The 19,104-nt window shown below is 39.8% G+C and overlaps 1 protein-coding gene across 6 annotated transcripts in view; it reads left to right on the forward strand.

The window, feature by feature from the left end:
• Positions 1-19,104, forward strand: part of PHKA2 (phosphorylase kinase regulatory subunit alpha 2) — a 61,159-nt gene that overhangs the window by 4,963 nt on the left and 37,092 nt on the right. For 4 of the 6 annotated variants that reach the window (XM_059678541.1, XM_059678540.1, XM_059678542.1 and 1 more), the window contains exons 3-8: positions 9,440-9,598; positions 12,024-12,071; positions 12,990-13,158; positions 14,496-14,578; positions 16,783-16,863; positions 18,290-18,388. In XM_059678541.1, the coding sequence (XP_059534524.1) occupies positions 9,440-9,598; positions 12,024-12,071; positions 12,990-13,158; positions 14,496-14,578; positions 16,783-16,863; positions 18,290-18,388 (639 nt within the window). Of the gene's footprint in view, positions 1-9,439; positions 9,599-12,023; positions 12,072-12,989; positions 13,159-14,495; positions 14,579-16,782; positions 16,864-16,998; positions 17,024-18,289; positions 18,389-19,104 lie in introns of those variants that run through there. The other 2 variants (XM_059678544.1, XM_059678545.1) reach the window with 2 other exon arrangements.

Below are 19,104 nucleotides of genomic sequence, written 5' to 3' on the forward strand. Positions count from 1 at the left end.
TAACTAAATAATGCTATTTAGAAGCAATGGAATTTAAAATGAGAAGAATGGAAAAACTAAAACATGGAGTAATGGAAAAAATAGTAATAATTTTTTTAAAGATATAATTAAATATTGGAAAGTAATAATATGGCAGAAGAATGGGAGGAGACTAGAGGTAAAGCATTCTAAGACCCTTCTCACATTAAGAAGGAAGATAGAGGTATTACATATTTTAAATCAGGAGTTCATGTTTAAGCATTAGCATTAAAGTAAAATAAGTGGAATATATAACTTTTAAAGTAATGGAGGAACAAAAAAAATTTGACAACTCCACAAGAAGGAAGGAAAATAATGCTTGGGGAAAACAGGAAGTTAAAAAAAAAACCACACTCACAGTAAACATAAAGGACAAAACAAGAAGATTCAAATAAGTCCAACTATCTTAGTAATCACAATAAATGTACATTTTAAAATTAGCCAGATAATAGAAATTATTTAAAAATATTTTAAGATACATGTGGTTTGCCTGACTGGCGTGGCTCAGTGGTTGAGCATCAACTATGAACCCAGAGGCCATCGTTCAATTCCAGGTCAGGGCACATGCCTGGGTTGCAGGCTCTATCCCCAGTGTGGTGGCATGCAGGAGGCAGCTGATCAATGATTCTATTATTGATGTTTTTATCTCTTTCTCCCTCTCTCATCCTCTCTGAAATCAATAAAAGTAAATAAAGATACATGTGGTTTATAAGAGACAAAATCTAAAACAGAGGGTACTGAAAGGTTGAAAGTAATTTAGTGGGACAAAATATACTAGGCAAATGCAAACCAAAAAGAAATTGTTGTAATTATACTAATGCCAAGCAGTAGACTTTGAAATTTAAAAAAGTGTTATTACTAAATGATAAAAGGATAATTCACCAAGAAAAAAAGCAATTTTAAACCCACAGAATACTAACAACATTGCTTCAAAATGTATAAAGCAACACTTGACCTTAATTGTAGAAGTTAAGTCCATAATCATAGTGGGAGTCTTTAAACTCCCCCTTTTCAGATACTAAGAGATCAAGCAGAGAAATAATTAGGGCATAGAAGATTTGAGCACCGTAAGAAACAAACTTGATCAAGTATGCATACATAGAACCCTGTGCTCCACCAATAGGAAATAGTATATTTTTAATCTTGCAAAGTGTATATTTTTATTTTTAAATTATGTCTCCTTTTCCCCCCATTTACCTCTCGCTAGCCACCCTCAACCCCCTAGCACGTGCCCTCACCCCCCTAGTGTCTGTGTAAATTGGTTATGCTTATATGCATACATACAAGTCCTTTGGTTGATCTCTTATCCCACCCCCCGACACCCTCCCCAGTACTTTCTTTTTACCCAAACTTGTCATGAATTTTTCAAAAAAGAAAGTGTCAAAAACACTGAAAAATCAAATTTATGTACACCACATTTTTGTGCCAAAATGCAAGAAAATTAGAGAGTGATAATAAACAGTTGCTAAAGCCCTTCCAAATATGTCTGGAATCTTACTAAGCCCACTTCTAAATATATCTAAGTAGGTCTTGGATATACAGATCGTGGATATATCGTGGATCTAAGAAGAAGTTAAAATGGAAATTATGAAATACCTAGAACTGGATAATCACAAAAGCATTCCAAACACAAATTTATGGAATATAGCTAAAGTGGGATTTGAAGATAAATTTAAAACCTTAAAATGTGTATATTAGAAAGAAGAAAAATTTAAAAATTAATGAACTCAAGATCAAGAAAAGGCCAACAGGATGCACCCAAGAAAATAGAGGAAAATAAATAATAAGATAGAAGTAATAATGTAATATAAAACTAATAATATTAACAAAATCAAAAGCTGTTTTTTAGAAAAGACTAATAAATGGGTAAACTGGCAGGGCAATGGGAGAAGAGGAGCACCTTAACAATATAGGAGTAAATGGAAAAAATACTATGACTACTTTTTGGCAGTGAATTTGAAAATGTAAATGGACAGTTTTCTAGATAAATGTTACCAACATTAACTCAAGAAAAACCTAAAATCCTAATTAGACCTATAACCATTAAAGAAATTGAATGAATCAAAAAAGTCCTAGTCCAATATGGGTTTATAGACTAAAACCATGGAACATATAGAGGTTTATTTATTCACTTATCTTTGAGGGGTGAAGAAATTTGGCTTTTATTCTGAGTGGGAAGGAAAGCCATGAGTTTTGAGCAGACCAGTGACATCTGAATAGGGCTTGAGAAGAATCACTTGTAGGGAAAGGAGAAATCCCCATTTCCTTCTTCTGGTTATTTTTGGCTGAATGAATAATTAAATCAACAGGAGACAGACTGACAAGAGAAAATCAAATTTTAGCTCGTGTCCAGGGGAACCCCATATACATGAAAGAGTAAGAGAACTCGCATATATGAGAGGTTCAGAGATAGAAAGGGGGGTTGAGGCATATAAGACATCCTGAGTTAAGGATGAGGTAAAGGTGCCTCCGGGGCTTCAAAAGGTCATTGCAAGATTATAAAAGAAATAGTAAATTACTAAATTACCCAATAGATAGGTCAAAAGAAGTCATCTCTGATCATCTCTATGGGCAAGGCCTCTAATTCAAATTCTTCTTGGGGAGGGGTGGGCAGAAGTTTTTCTTGAGCTTGCAGCTAAAATTGCCCTTGGCTCAAGGTAATCTGCATAACACTGTAGCACATTATGGGATAGCTCATCCTGAACCTTCACATACTCCACCAGCTGCATGGAACATTGATCATAAGGGGCCAAGGAGCAAAGCAGTGTGACCAATTACGAAGCTTCTCCAGTTGGAGCATGATGTCTCAGGCAAAGGTGGTTGCAGTGGAAACAGCTGAGAGTGGTGGAATTTGGGAGAAATTCCACAGATAGAGACAACAGGATTTACTGGTGAATTGAGTGTAAGGTGTGTGGGAAAAAGAGAAGTCAAGAATGACTCCAAGGTTTTGGGCTGGAGCAACTGGTAGAATGGAATTGCCATTTACTGAGATAGAGAAAGTTGTAGAGAAGCAAGTTTGGGGAGGAAGATAAAGGGTTTAGTGAAGTTTTGGTAAGTAGGCAGTTGAATTTATGAGTCTATAAGTCAAGGGAGAGGTCTGAGCTGGAGATAAAAACCTGGGAGTTATTGGTACATATGTGGTGTTTAAACTTAAAATTTTAAAACTCAGTCTGGGCCTCTAATGTGCAAATGGCTTTATCACTCTAATAGATTTTTATTCTTTACTTCTCACTAATTCCTGTAGTAAAGTGAGGCATTAGTGAGATGTCAGTCCTTAACCTAGTGTTATGGAATCTTACAGAACACATTCACAGGTAAATGGGACCTTCTCTAAACACCCATCTTCTCCCTCTGTTCCCATGAGACTTGGCTTTTAGCCTCTTCATAGCCCTGATCCACCCTCTAGGTATGTTGCAGATAACAGATGTCCCTTTGGAAACATGGTCCTTGACAGTGACAAAGTACACCAGATGCACTCTGCCAGGCTGGCAGTTCAGTGAAACTCTCATTTTCCTTGTTCTGGAAACTCCATTTCCATTAGCACTGGCTTTTGGTATCCATTCACATGCTGTTGGTAGGTTGCTGTTAAAACTTGTAGTCAGTTGAAATTTCTTGTATCTAAGTATTAGGGCAATATGTGGCTGGGTCACAGGGTAGCTGCTAGGGTGGGAGAGGGGGACCTTATTTGGAAAAGGGAGAAGAGGTTCTGTTTAAAGATTTGTTAGAGCCCTGGAGGTGGGAGTGTATATGCATAGGGAGCTGAGTCAGCTCAAAAGTGTGGGAGTAATGGCTAATAAAAACATGTGAGCCAAATAAATAAATTAATGTTGAATTCTGTCTAGTTTGTTCCAACCTATTGTTCAAGTTCAAAAGTAGTCTGCTGTTCTCGTGTTGGCTCAGCATCCACTTTGTAGCCCATACATGCCCCTTCTTTTGTATGCACACTAGAGGCCCAGTGCACGAAATTCGAGCACTCGGAAGTGGGGTCCCTCAGCCCGGCCTGTACCCTCTCACAGTCAGGGAGCACTTGGGGGATGTCCGACTGACAGTTTAGCGAGTCTAAGCTGTCAGTTGGACATCCTTAGTGCTGCTGCAGAGGTGGGAGAGGCTCTCGCCACTGCCACTACACTTGCCAGCCTTGAGACTGGCTTCTGGCTGAGCAGCACTCCCCTTGTGGGAGCACACTGACTACCTGGGGGCAGCTACTGCATTGAGCATCTGCCCTGGGTGGTCAGTGCATGGCATAGAGACTGGTCATCCCACCATTTGGTCTATTTGCATATTAGTCTTTTATTATATAGGATACCCTCTTAGGAGCAGTAGATATCACCACTTCAGCATCTCTGGTCTCTCCTATTATTAAAAGCTGCCCCATCCCTTGCTTGTTCTGAGAATCATCTTTGTATTGCCTCTAGCCAAGGTAAGATATCCCCTATTTGTGGACAGGAATTTTAATATGGTTGAGATGGCATTACTCCCCAAACTGATCTTCAGATTCAACTCATTCCTATCAAGAGCACAGCTGCCTTTTTGCAAAAAAGTGTAAGTGCTGTTTCTTGAGTATGTATGATGAAGACTTTAGCTTTTTAAAAAAAATCAAGGAGAGCCCTAGGTGGTTTTGCTCAGTGGTTAGTGTTGACCCTCAGACTGAAGGGTCAAGGGTTCATTTCCAGTTAAGGGCACGTACCTTGGTTGCAGGCTTGATCCCTGGACCTGGTCGGGGCATGGGCAGGAGGCAACCAATCAATGTGTAACATGTTTCTCTCTCTTATCTCTCCCACTCCCTTCCACTCTCTCTAAAAATATCAATGGAAAAAATACCTTTGGGTGAGGATTAACAAAAATTTTTTTCAAGGAGATAATGTTGAATATTTCTTTTTAAACTACACATACCACCCTAGGGAGTCATGTACCATATCTTCTCCGATCACCCTCTATCATTGTACCCCTACCTCCTGTGAAGTTTACTGCCCTACCTTCTGCCTTCTCAAATTTCACCTCTGTCCTGTGAGTTTACTATTCTCTATTTCACCTATCTCTTCTCTTCATTTAGCAATAAGACATTTCCTGTGTTAAAAGCAGTTTCCTGTTTTATTCACTTTTCTACTTTTAAAGCAAAAATGTGGTTTTACCTCCTGTTAGGATCATTCCTAAGGTTCATGTTGTACAAATCTGATTTGCTTCTTCAGGGTTTCCTGAAGAAAGATTAAATCGAAGAATGTGTAGAAAAATAAAACACACATTCTTAAAGGGAAAATTACTTGTATTAACTATACATAATACAAATATAGATAGATAATATATACACTTTTAATATCTTTGGAAATATATTTTAGGCTATAAATCAGTAAAAATATAATTCTTATTATATATTTGTCCATTTGTTTATTTAGCACCTAATGAGGTCAGGACCTTGGGTTAGAGTGGTAAACTAAAAAGGTAGACTTTGCCCTTAGGAAGCTTAAAACATGGAAGCAATACTTAAGATTGTGCCAGAAAGATATCCCGCTTTTAAATTATTTTTTGAGAGGGGAGAGAGAGAGAGAGAGAGAAATAAGGGGAGAGGAGGAGAAGAGAAGGGAGGGGAGGGGAGGGGAGGGGAGGGGAGGGGAGAGGAGAAGGGAAACATCAATTGCTTGCCTCCCGCACATGCTCCCACCAGGGACCAAATCTGCAACCTGGGTATGTGCCCTAACTGGAAATTAACCCGCCACCTTCTGGTTCACGGGATGACCTGCCAACCAAGTGAGACATATGGGCCAATGCAAGATAGGGGTATTTTTGGACAGGAGTTTTAATATGGCTTAGATGGCATTACTCCCCAAACTGATCTACAGATTCAACGCATTCCTATCAAGAGCCCAGCTGCCTTTTTGCAAAAATTGACAAGCTGATCATAAAATTCCTATGGAAATGCAAGGGACCCAGAATGGTCAAAACAATCTTGAAAAAGAAGAATAAAGTTGGAGGACTCACACTTTATGACTCACTTCCCCTGCAGCAAGGGCACTGATCAGGTTTTGGCTCAAGTCTGTGCTGTCTCTTCTAACACTGCATTGGGCCACTACATTGACTCTGTACTAGTAGCTCTCCTGATAGCTGTCATTGACTGAGATCTGCCCCATCCTCTTCCTTTATGGCCCCACACCTGTCACCTCAGGAAATAGTTATAGAGTGGTAGAATGGCTCTTATAGAATTCATCACTGATATTATTTTTTCAAGAAAAATACACAGAGTTTAGTAAAACAGAAAGAACTGATTTATATAAGTGAGCAAAACCCAAGCCTAAAGAAGGGGAAAGGCAAAGAGCTGGGGGTAGAGAGAGAGAGAGTGCAGTTGCCAGGGTTTTTGTCTCAACCATATTAACGGAATAAAACTAGCAGTATTAACAGTAACAATAAAAGAGGACGCCCAGGAATTGCTTTTCCCTAATAAAAATAATGATGGTTACATCAAGCTAACTTGTAGATTCTTCCCCTAACCATCTGTATCTTCATCTGATTTCCTGAAATAATTATATGAAAAAGAAATAATTTGAATGAAATTATTCAAATGGGTCAATAATATTAATATATTTGTAGTTATTGAGCACTGATTTGTACTGCTAGACAAAATGCGTAATACAAGTAACTTTATTTAATCCTCACAAACAACCCCATTAGTTCCAGGCACTACTCTAATCCCCATTTGATAGATGGGGAGACAATGAAATAATTTGTTCAAGGTCACAGTTGGATTGTGGTAGAGCTTTGAACACAGGCAGTCTGTTTCCAGTTCCTGTGCTCTTAAACACAATACACTGAAGGTTATGTGTGGGTATAGATCAAATTAAATTATACTTTTAAAAGATTGGAAAGTCACATAAAGCTAAAATGACATATCTGAAGCCATAGGCTTAACATGGACAAATATACTACCTTCCTCTTGCCTGCAATTTGCCTGTTTGTGTTTAGCTTGTAAAATTGCATCAGATGGAGGCCTTTTCTCTCCCCTCCATTGAGATAACTAATGTAAGCAGAAGACCCCAGGGCTCTAAAGAGATAGAACTCTTCACAAAGTATCCCCCAGTCTATGGTCATTTCAGTTTTTATGAATCACATCAAAATGGCACTTCCACATCTTCTTCTAACACAATATATTATTTTTATAGACTTAAAGAGAGAAGCAAGTCCTAGTCAGCTCAGTCTGTTCTAACAAAATACCATAGACTGGGTGGTTTAAGCAGAAATTTATTCCTCACAGTTCTAGAGGCTGGAAAGTCCAATATCAGGTCAACAACATGCAAATTTTGGGGAGACATAAACATTCAGTTCATGACAGCAAGTATTCTTTTTGATGAGTGCAGTAGCGCCCCAATCTAGCATGGCTTGTTTATGCATTTTGAATGTGGGGATCACCAAAACACTAGGCTGCTTCTCTGTAGTAGAACAAGGGGTTCAGACGATCTAGCTCTGAGTGGGGATGAACTAATCCACTTCAACAGTTAAGCCCAAGCTAAAGAATAAAAGAGGTGACTTTCATTTAGCAGGACAGTGACATTTCATAATCCAAACCACACTTAGCACTATGTGCAAGCAGTCCCTGCTGTGTCATCACAAGGCTGTTTGTCTCTGTGGACTCAGGGTTGATGGGTACGCCAGGAAGGGGCCACGTCCTTTCCCTAGATGTCCTGATAATTTCCTGTCCTGGGTTAGCCAACTGGCCTCAAAACAGATAAAGATGCTTATGTTATACATTGTTGGTGCATAGTGATTTTAAAAAAAAAATAACTCCAGAAGTCCACTATTGGAATAAGACTTGTACCTTCAATCAACCATCCCTAGACCAGTTATAGTTGACTTTAAAATCATTGATTTGTAGTTGTTGGCTGTAGAACTATGTCAATACACTGAATGCTGTTGCCCCTGAGGGCAGTATCAGTTCAGTTTTAGATGTTTTTTTCGAAGGGCATAGATTAAAGAAGAGAGTTGAATATTTAATTCCTTGGGTAAGACAATTTGAAACTATGCCAATGTTTCTTTACCTAATAACCTTGGCAGTATCACTTTGAAAGTATCCAAGAGAGTTTTTTTCACGAGCCTTCTTGTAAATAATTTGGTGCCCTTTTTTAAACTGGCAAGGCTCTGATTGTTATAAGGTGTTTTATTAGATGTATATTTCTTTGCATATTTTCAGGAAAAGTCAACAGAGGCTTCTATGATTCCTCCTATCTTATCTAGTTAATGTCTAGGTGCAGAGTTTATTAAGACTGGCTTTTTAAAAAGCAATAGCTTTATTAAGATATAATTTACTTATCATATAATTCATCTCTTTAAAGTATACAATTGAATAGTTTTAATATATTAATTACAATCAACTTTAGAATATTTTCATCACCCAGAGAAAGGGAAAAATACCTGCTAACCATCACTTGCTTCCCATTTATTCTCATTTCACCCCTACCTCCAACCCTAGATAACCACTAATCTACTTTATGTCTCAATGGATTTGCCTATTCTGGACAGTTCGCATAAATGAGATCATACAATATGTAGTCCTTTGTGACAGGCTTCTTTCACTTAGCATCATATCTTCAAGGTTCATCCATGTTGTAGCATGTGTCAGTGCTTCATTCCTTCTTGTTGCTGAATAATATTCCGTTATTTGTATAGATCACATTTTGTTTATCCACCAGTTGATGGACATTTGGGTTGTTTCTTCTTTGGGACTATTATGCATAATGCTGTTATAAATATTGTGTATACTTTTTGTGTGTGAAGGTCTGGCTTTTTAGTGACGCATCTGGTCTTTAAAATACAGGTTATAAAATAGCTAAATAGCACTCCCAATGTCCTCTTGCTCAGCGCCTCCTTTTTAGGCACATGAAGTGTCTGGATTACAGATGAGGCAGCTAAGACCCAGATAGGGTAAGCAGCTTCCCTGAGGGAAAATGAGATAGAGTGATGGAGTGGGACCCAACTCCACTTCAATAGTTAAGCCCAAACTAAAGAATAAAAGAGGTGACTATCATTTAGCGGTGGCATGGCATGGCTTGGCATTGCTGTACACATTGTGACAATGCTTTACCAATTTGTGTGGATACATGAAGGCAGAAGAAGACTTAAAGCCTGAAGTGCAAATATTTATAAAAGTCTTGCAGGCTTTTTCTGTTTGCTTTTTTTTCTGTTTGGCATTTCCAATAGTGTGATCTGGTCTGAAAGCAAAATAAAAAGAACTTCAAAGTGACAATATTCCTTAGGATCTTCTTAGTGATGTCAGTTCTCGCTCATGATCACACTGTTGGTGGCAGAGCAAGGACTGAAACTCCTGTCTCTTCACTTGTCATTCTGACCCTTGTTGTGGCCTCTGAAGACAAGTATTCCTTGTCCAGGAGCTTGGTAAAGGGTGTTGTTGAATCATTTTGTGTCTCTTCTTTAATAGAATCCCATCACGGGGCTGCTGTCTGCCAGTCATGAACAGAAGGATGCCTGGGTGCGGGATAATATCTACAGCATCCTGGCCGTGTGGGGCCTCGGCATGGCCTACCGCAAGAATGCCGACCGTGATGAGGACAAGGCCAAGGCCTATGAGTTGGAGCAGGTAATGCTGATTGGCAGCCATGTCTTGGCTGCTCAGCACCTCTTCCTTAAACTGAAAAGTCTACAAGGAAGTAGCTGTGTGTACAGAACAGTTTGGTGCAGATGTTGGCCCCATTTCTGCTATAGAATGTTTTGGGGAAGCACTTAAGTGGCCTCAGCCTCTCATTTGTTTTTTCTTTAGATATTTTTCCTTCCAAAAAATAATCACAATGAATTGGAAAATAAAGCATTCCAATTTCTAACTAGCTATTTCTCACACACATGTTCTGTCAATTTTATATATTTATATATATCAAAGGCTAATATGCAAAGTGTCCCCTCGGGAGTTCGACTGGGAGACCAGGAGCTCAATCGCTTGCTATGATGTGTGCTGACCACCAGGGGGTGGTGTGGAAGGAAGGCCCGGCCAGCAGCCAGAAGGCCCTGATCATCCCTGATCATCAGCCAGGCCTAGAGAACCTTACCCATGCACGAATTTCATGCACCGGGCCTCTAATAGTTATATATGAGGTTATATAAACTAATATGATTGTTTTTTTTAAAGTCAGTACACCAGAACTGCACATTCCAAAGAGTATACACCTTTCAAGTAGTTATGTTGAAAGGATGATTATCCAAACAGTATTGCCACCGTTTAAAACATGTTTGGAATTTCCCTTAAATGCCTTTCTAGTTTGAGCCATTTTGAAGCAGTCTTATTAATTTATAGTCACCCTCTAATTTTGAACCATGTTGGTATTATCCAATTTTTGTGCTTATTTTGCCATATAGCTCAATGAAATCCTTTTATTGTTTTTCAAAATCAGAATCCAAGATACCCACCAAAGAAAAGATTTACCATCATTGAGTATGTAAGAAAATAATCAGGAGGTGTTTTCAGTTTCCATGACCCTTCACTACATCCTCCACTGCAAACCATGTACATTCTGTAAGAAGAGATGCTCATGGCCCTGGGTGAGCTTCTTTCATCCAGGCAACTTTGAGCTATCCTATTCTCCAGCCACTTGTGAAGCAGTTTGATAGTGTTGTTAATAGGCCATATTAAGCCTTAGACTGTTTTGCTCAGTGGATAGAGCATTGGCATGTGGACCAAAGGGTCCTAGGTTCAATTCCAGTCAAGGGGATGAACCTCAGTTTCATGCTCCATCCCCAGCATGGTTGGGGCACGTGCTGGAGGCAACCAGTCGATGTGTCTCTCTCACATCAATGTTTCTCTCTCTCTCTCTCTCTCTCTCTCTCTCTCTCTCTCTCTCTCCCCTTCTCTTCCACTCTCTCTAAAGAAATCAATGGAAAAAATATCCTCAGGTGAGGATTAACAAAACATAGGACATATTAAGATCAGTTTTTTAATATTCACAATTAAGACCTGAATTGTGAAGGAAATGAGAGGTCACATAATGTATTGACTAAGAACTCAAACTCTAGAGTCAAATGGCCTGGACTCTGTCCTTGCTCTATCCACTGGGAAACTTTAGCAATGTTACTTCATCTCTCTCAACCTCTGGTTCCTCATCTATAAAGTGAGGTAATAATAATACCTACCTCAAAAGACTGTTGGAAGAATTTGAGAGAATCAGGTAAAGTGTTTTGTACAATGCCTGGATATAGCATCTGATTATCAAAGTACTATTGCTATTTATAAAGATAATTAGAATTATAATAAATGGTTACAGTACATATTATTAAGAAACCTTGGCAGCTACTTGCATTTTGTAAGAACTTTACTCAACAGTTCAGTAATGGTGTCACAAATGGCTATTTTGGCACAGAGCAGTATTACTTGGGACAGGCATGGTGGACTTAATTCATCCTTGCATAACAAAAATAAATTACTAAGAATTGTGTCATGCCCTAGCTGATTTTGCTCAGTGGATAGAGCGTAGGCCTGTGGACTGAAAGGTCCCAGGTTTGATTCCGGTCAAGGGCATGTACCTCAGTTGCAGGCATAGGAGGTGTGCAGGAGGCAGCTAATAGACATTTCTCCCTCATCAATGTTTCTAACTCTCTCTCTCTCTCCCTCTCCCTTCCTCTCTGTAAAAACTCAATAAAATATATTTAAAAAATTAAAATAAAAAAATAAAACTCCAAACTTTATTTTTTTAAAAAAGAACTGTGCCATAAAGCTCCAGGGTACTAGGCTTATACAATTGCTTGCTAAAATATCAGTGAGGTGTCACTGGATTTCAGAGCTGGGAGATGCCACTTGGTCCAACTCCTTCTTTTGCGATAAATCACTTTGTCAGGATTTTCTTCCTTTGTGATGGAGTGGAGAGGTGGAAATAACTAAACCATCAGAATACTTGTATACACTCAGGATCTGCCTTCTCAGGGAAGTGTCCAGGCAGTGTTGGCTTACTGGCCATGTGGTGAGGTTTTCATGGAGCAGGGAAGCTGGTCTTATTACTAATCCCACTTTATTTCTACAGAACGTGGTGAAACTCATGCGGGGTCTTCTCCAGTGCATGATGAGACAGGTAGGTGGAAAACGACAAATGTGTTTGTGGGTCATCTGAGTGGGCATTTCGTCATTTTCATGATGACAACTAACATTCTTAAAGCGTTTTTGAACTTTTCAAGATGAGAAATTGAAAATATGTTGCTTACTTTCTTCTTTAAAGTTATCTTCAATACTTGTATTACATTATATGACTCACAGACTCAAAGGACGCTGTGTTTCAGAATCTCTTTTGAAGAGTTGCTTGCGTAAAAGGAGAACATACCTTTTTTTAATAAATGGGGAAGGAAACATGTTTTTAAAAGCACTCCTAGAAAGCCATGTACTGTTGTTTATTCTGTTGAGTTTATAAAAGGGTTTCTTTTGAGTTGAAATGCTTGAATTTCTGAAACTTGACATTACTATGTATTGGTATTTTCTGTGAGGGTTAAATAAAACAACTCATTGAGCACATACTGTATATAGAGCATCATACTAGGATCTGCAACAGATACAAAGATGACTACAATACTGTCCCCACCCTTAATCAGCATGTGCCTGCTAGTCTGCAAAGACAGTTATTCTTTTTCTTTCAACATAACAGGCCCTCTTCCAATTATCCTTCTCACCCTCTTTTCCTCCTTTTCTCATTGAGTGCCTACCATGTGTTAAGGCTCATGCTGGGGATACACAGGCATGGAAACCCCTTGTCTTGACCCCTTGTCCCTGCAGAACTAGTTAAAATCCCACTGGGCTGGGACATTCCTAAAGATGGGCAGGAAGAATCCCCCACACAGTCCCTCTGTGTGGTGCTCACTAGTGAAAATCCCATTTTCCATCCCTTTGGCTCCCAGAGGTAGCAGATAAGAGGTCTGCATCCAAGAGATTGAACCTAGGTGTGGCCTCTGCCAGCCATGAACCTCTTAGCTATGCAGAGCTGGCTTGCCTTCTCCTTCAGGTGGATAAAGTGGAAAAGTTCAAGCACACTCAGAGTACCAAGGACAGCCTGCACGCCAAGTACAACACTGCCACCTGCAGCACCGTGGTGGGTGATGACCAGTGGGGCCACCTTCAGGTGGATGCCACCTCCCTCTTCCTCCTGTTCCTGGCCCAGATGACTGCTTCAGGTGAGCATAGGCCATTTGAGCCCATTGTACAGGGAGTAACAATCCAGGAGGGTTCAGGGAGGGGCAGATATTGATCAGTATTCAAAATAAGCTATTTCTATCCACTGAGCCAAACCAGTTAGGACTAAAATAAGCTATTTCTGTAAAGAAAAAGCATGCTTCATTATAATATTACTAGAGGCCCGGTTCACAGATTCTTGGACCAGTGGGGTCCCTCAGCCTGGCCTGCGCCCTCTTGCAATCCAACATCCCCCAAAGGATGTAGTAGTGCGTGAAGCGGCAGGCAGCTGGGGAGGAGCCCAGGCCAGGTGCTGCACTGCTCCCACTCATCCCAGCACCCACTGTGCCTGCCAGCACTCACTAGCGCTGCCGCAGAGGCAGGAGAGGCTCATTTGGGCGCTTAGGCTTTTATATATATAGATGAGCACTGACTCTGTGACATGCTAATTAATAGTCAGCCTCCTGAGCACTCACAGGATGAGGGCTGTTGAGCCAGCTCTGTTAGCACCTCTGTAGTTAATTCCAAAGCTGCCTTTCTGTCACTGTCACCTAGTTACTGGGTGATAACCTAGATGAAATCTACCTTCAATAGTTCAACTCTCTGCAGAGTGTCATGCCCCCTCTTACTACTAAAGTTTTCTTCTCCCAGACTTTATCAGTGAATATGCTACAATTAATTTAACTATTACTTTATTCTTTTCCTTTTTGCTGTTATAACTAATATTGCAATACCAACTTTGACCTATATCTATTTGTTTCCTTTCATTAGTTAGATTTCATTCAAAGAGTGCAGAAGGCTTCACACCTTCCCTTTTAATCCTTTCTGTTTGTAGGCACACACACAAAGGTAAATACATTCTTTCCCCCTTCCTTCCTTCCTTCCTTCCTTCCTTCCTTCCTTCCTTCCTTCCTTCCTTCCTTCCTTCCTTCCTTCCTCTTTCTGCTATTAGACATCGTGTTAAAATTTACTTTAGACTTAATTTTTGATGCTCCAGTAAGAAAAATGAAAATGGGGCCCTAGTCAGTTTGGCTCAGTGGATAGAGTGTCGCCTGCAGACTGAAGGGTCCTGGGTTCGATTCCAGTCAAGGACACATGCCTGGGTTGCAGGCTCGATCCCCAGTAGGGGGCGTGCAGGAGGCAGCCAATCAATGATCCTCTCTCATCATTGATGTTTCTATCTCTCCCTTTTCCTTTCTCTCTGAACAATCAATAAACGTTAAAAAAAAAGAAAAATGAAAATGGGGCGAAAGGATTCATTTCCTAGTGTGATATTTGTAATTGGCAGCTCCCTTTACAACATAACTTCATAATTTCATTGTTTGCTCTTCTTTACTAGGTTTACGTATTATTTTCACCCTTGATGAGGTTGCCTTCATACAGAATCTTGTTTTTTATATAGAAGCTGCATATAAAGTTGCTGTAAGTATAAACCCCGGTAGTGTTTTCAGTGGCCAAAAAGAATAAAAAATCATATGGTTCTCTGAGAACCAGGCTATTTGGGGCTGACCAGAAATTTAGCATGATTAGAGGTATAAGATTATGTCACCTCCACACACAAAGTGCACATTTTTGTCCTGGGACACAATTGCAGAGTTCATGTGGCATGTACATAGGCTGGTCTGACTCGGGATTAAGGGCAGCAGCAGAAGCACCTCAGTGGGAGCTGCTATGCCAAGGTGATCACCCCAAACATCCCACAGGTAGAGGGGCCAGAGCCAGATGTGTGCCCCAGACCAGGTGTGTGCAGGTACAAATGTGCATGAACCCCAGCTCCTCCAGGGTTGACTATAAGGGTGATAAGGAAAGTGTAGGGTTTGGTTTGAAAAAGAAAGCCACTATGGTTTAAAGCATAGGTCAGCAAACATTACATGCAAAGGGCCAAAAAGTAAATATTTAAAGCTTTGTGGTCCCTATGGTCTCTTTTGCTGCAACTCAACTTTGCCATGGTAGCACCAAAGTAGCCATAGACAACACATAAACACATGAGCATGGCTGTGTCTCAAATATACTTTATTTACAAAATCAGGTGGCAAACTAGATTTGGTCCAAGGGCTATAATTTACTACCCCCAGGTCTAAAGCAGTAACTTTCAATCAGGGGCAATCTACCCCTCCCAGAGGACATTGGGCAATGTCTTGAAACATTTTTGGTTGTAATAATGGGGAGGGTGCTACTTACATCTAGAGGGTGGTGTCCAGGGACTATGCAGAGCATCCTACAGTGCACAGGACAGCCCCACAACAAAGAATGATCTGGCCCCAAATATCAATAGTGCCGAGGTTGACAAATCCTGGTCTAAAGAAACTTGAGAAATATTCATGTTAAAGATAGGACTTTAGTTGGACCTTGGAGGATGAGTAGAGTTAGATAAGCAAAGGGAGGAAAAGGGGTGTTTGTGGTGAGGGAATAGCATGAGCAGTCATAGAGGCAAGGACAGGCTCTGAGTGTGTGTATTTGGGAGGATGCTTGGGAAAAAGGGGTTCAGAGTGAAGGAGTAGACTTAGGGTGAAAGTTGAGTGTTAGACAGTGATAGAAAATAGTCAGTTTGTGGGTGTGCGGTGTGTGTGGGGGGTGTGAGGTGGAGAGGCCAAATAATGGAGGTGTGGCCATCCAGAGAGAGAGATTTGAACAGGATCCATTAGGGTCATATAAACAGTTTGTCACTTTAGACTCTTAAGCAGGGAGTGAGCTGATCAAAGCAATTTTTGAGTTGGAGTGAAGATGGGTTGGAACATGGAAAGGCCCAGATGTGAGGAATACTGAAAGAAGGAGTCCTAGGTCCTAGCTACAAGGCAAAGAGTCTAAAGTCACTCTGGTGTGTCTAAGTCGAAATTTTCACATTTTGAAAATGTTCATCTTTAGAGACCAAATAATAAATACTGAAATGTTGGCATTGGTCCTGTTCTTGTTGGGTTGCAATCTTTCAATAGTACACATAGCATTATTTCAAAACAGTATCCCGTGCTTAGGTTTCTTAAGAGAAAGTATGAATTCTTATAGATATGCATGTATCAGGTCCTCTATGTGGACGGAGTGTTCTGAGCCAATTCATATTAACCAGTTTAAAATACCAGGAAAGTTCAGTATTCTGTGCCTTAGTGTTGACTTGGGCTCCTGTTACTTGCTGAGCATTTCTTCCCCCAAGAGGTAATGCTAGAAAAAGATATTAAATTATTTTAAATGGTTTGGTTGGCTTCAACTATTTCTAACCCATTTGTTGAAGTTTCTTTATTCCATCTTAAAATTTAATATAAGTTCAAAGGAATTAGCTAAATTGAGGGGCAGCATTTTATTTGATTTTAAGATAAATAAAATATTTTGTTTTCTACAAATCAAGAGTTTCTCACAAATTAATAATTTTTAGGAATAAGAAAATTGAGAGCACTTTTGCATGCATTTTTGGTTCCACCTGAGTATTTACTTCTAAAACTCTGCACAAAGGTCAAATGAACTGAAATCGAGGAAAAACACAGCCTGTGTGTGTAAAACCACGAATTTGGTGGTCTTGGAGAAGAGATATTCATGTTCCATTATGCCTGAAGTAACATAAAGGAATCATTTTTCCATAGCACTTCTCATGTTCCTCTTTTTCCTGCTCTGATTACTGCCTTTTTCTCCTGCAGGATTATGGAATGTGGGAACGTGGCGATAAGACTAATCAGGGCATTCCGGAATTGAATGCAAGCTCTGTAGGAATGGCCAAGGTGACGGCTCATCCTCCTTGTTCTTCCTTCTGTGCGTTTTCACTGCTTTGACTTGGTTCTCATTAGAAGTATGAGCTTAATCTGATTAGTATATTTTTCAAAAGTCAACAGCAAGTATGAAATTCAAGTGGTGCGTGTACCCAGCCAACTGAAATTATAGGTAAAGAATGTAGGTTTCCTGCACTGAAATCTGCATGTGCTTAAAAATAAGGGCACTCCCTCCTCATTGTCCATTGTTATCAACCACGGGTCTAAGCTCTTACTGTTGTCTAGGAAGCTGGATGTAGACCTTCAGTCTTCTTTTCTGGGTCATAAGGAGGGCTGAAGAACATGGCCACTTTGTAGGGCAGGGCTTATAAGTTCAAAAGTCTATAGCGTCAGGCAAGTAATATAAAAATATGTGAAGTTGGCCAGATAGAAAAATATTGGGGGGTATTGGGGATACTGAGAACATTCTCTAAAAGTATTCCAGTTCAAAATCATTTTAAAAACTTACTTAGGTCAAAAGAGAATACACCTGTGGGGCAGATTCAGGCTACCAGTTTTCATCTCTTGTCCTAGACATTTAGCATGCTTTCCTCTCTTCCTCCTCAATACCAAAGTGTACTTTTGGAAAGATTCCAGAGCTAAAATTGTGAAAGCAACAATAAATATGCTCTGTTAAGAGAATAGACTGATGATTGCCAGATTGGAGGGGGGTTAGGGGGGTGAGTTAAAAAGGTGAAGGAATTGAGAAGTAGATTAGTAGTTACAAAATAGGCATGGGGATGTAAAGTACAGCATAGAGAATATAGTCAATAATATTGTAATAACTATGTATGGTGCCAGTGAGTACTGGAAATATCAGGGGGGGGGGGAACACTTGTAAAGTATATGATTATCTAACCACTATGCTGTATACCTGAAACTAATAAAGAATGCAAACTGCAAGTGAAAAAAAATTTCATAATAAAGAAAAAAAATACTAAAAGTAAAAACTATTTTCTGTTAAGGTCAACTGACAGACAACATACTTAGTACTAAAAGAATTAACTTTCTTAAGTACCAGATATGCTAATGTTAGGAGTTAATCACTAAAATAGGAGAAAGAAAAGCCAACCATGAATTTAGTGCCCCCTCTGTGTGTGTGCATACACACACACACACACACACACACACACACACACACACACACAGTTATTAATTTGTTAATATTTAATTTTTGTATAATAATTTCACTTGGGGAAATATTTTTATTTTCTCCTGCTCTGATCTACTGAAAATAAGGATAGAACATGACCATAGGCCTCTTTAGCTGGATTTTAAAGATAATGTTTCATCACCTTTGGGAAAACACATATACTAGATTGCTTAATGAAAAAGGAGTATCAGATATGGGAGTGCATGTTCACTAGAAAGGAAAAGTAATTCAGACCTGTGTTTGTAGGCAGCACTTGAAGCAATTGATGAACTGGATCTTTTTGGAGCCCATGGAGGACGCAAGTCAGTGATCCATGTCCTGCCTGATGAGGTTGAACACTGCCAGGTAACAGCTCAACCTCTCGCATTCCAGAGAGCTGGATAGGAGACTCATGAAGGGAAGACCTAGGCTCCAGTTTTCCTTACCTTTCTAGCTTGGTGGTACTTGGCTTCTTCAAGCTTTAGTTCCCTCATTCATACAGTGGGCATATTGGGCCATTTCCCTCCTGCTGCACAAGGTGGTCTTAAGGATAAGAGTAAATCAACTTAATTTGTCAGAGTACTTTGTAAGCCAGAAAGTACCATGCAAACATAAGACACAACAATATTATATATATGGAGTCAGCAATCATGACACCTTGTTTTGCAGAAGGCAAAATCTGTTTTGTTTTGAGAACATAGGTGGATTTCTCTCAGGTTTATTGCATGATGCCCTCAAATTGAATGACTAGCAAGCACTAGTTCACTTGGGGACGGAAGAGGAGATGGGCAGAGTGGGTAATAGTGGAGAGATGAGATGGGAGAAATGGCAAAGTAGTAGAACCTTCATGAAATAAAAATTAGAGAAAGGAGTGATTTTGTGAAGATTAGGGAACTCCATTAAGCAGTTAGTAGGTCACCAACTACTGGTCAATCACCGAACTCTTATTTAATGAGGGCCCACTGTGTGCTAGGGCTATGGGAGTCAGATACATAAAACTTGGAGTGTATGTTTCCAGGCAGAGAGAGCCTAGGGAAGAATAACTAGTTAAAGAACTAAGCCTGGGGTGGGGGGTAGAGGGT

Source organism: Myotis daubentonii, chromosome X (genome assembly GCF_963259705.1).
Source record: "Myotis daubentonii chromosome X, mMyoDau2.1, whole genome shotgun sequence".
Classification (NCBI taxonomy): Eukaryota; Metazoa; Chordata; class Mammalia; order Chiroptera; family Vespertilionidae; genus Myotis; species Myotis daubentonii.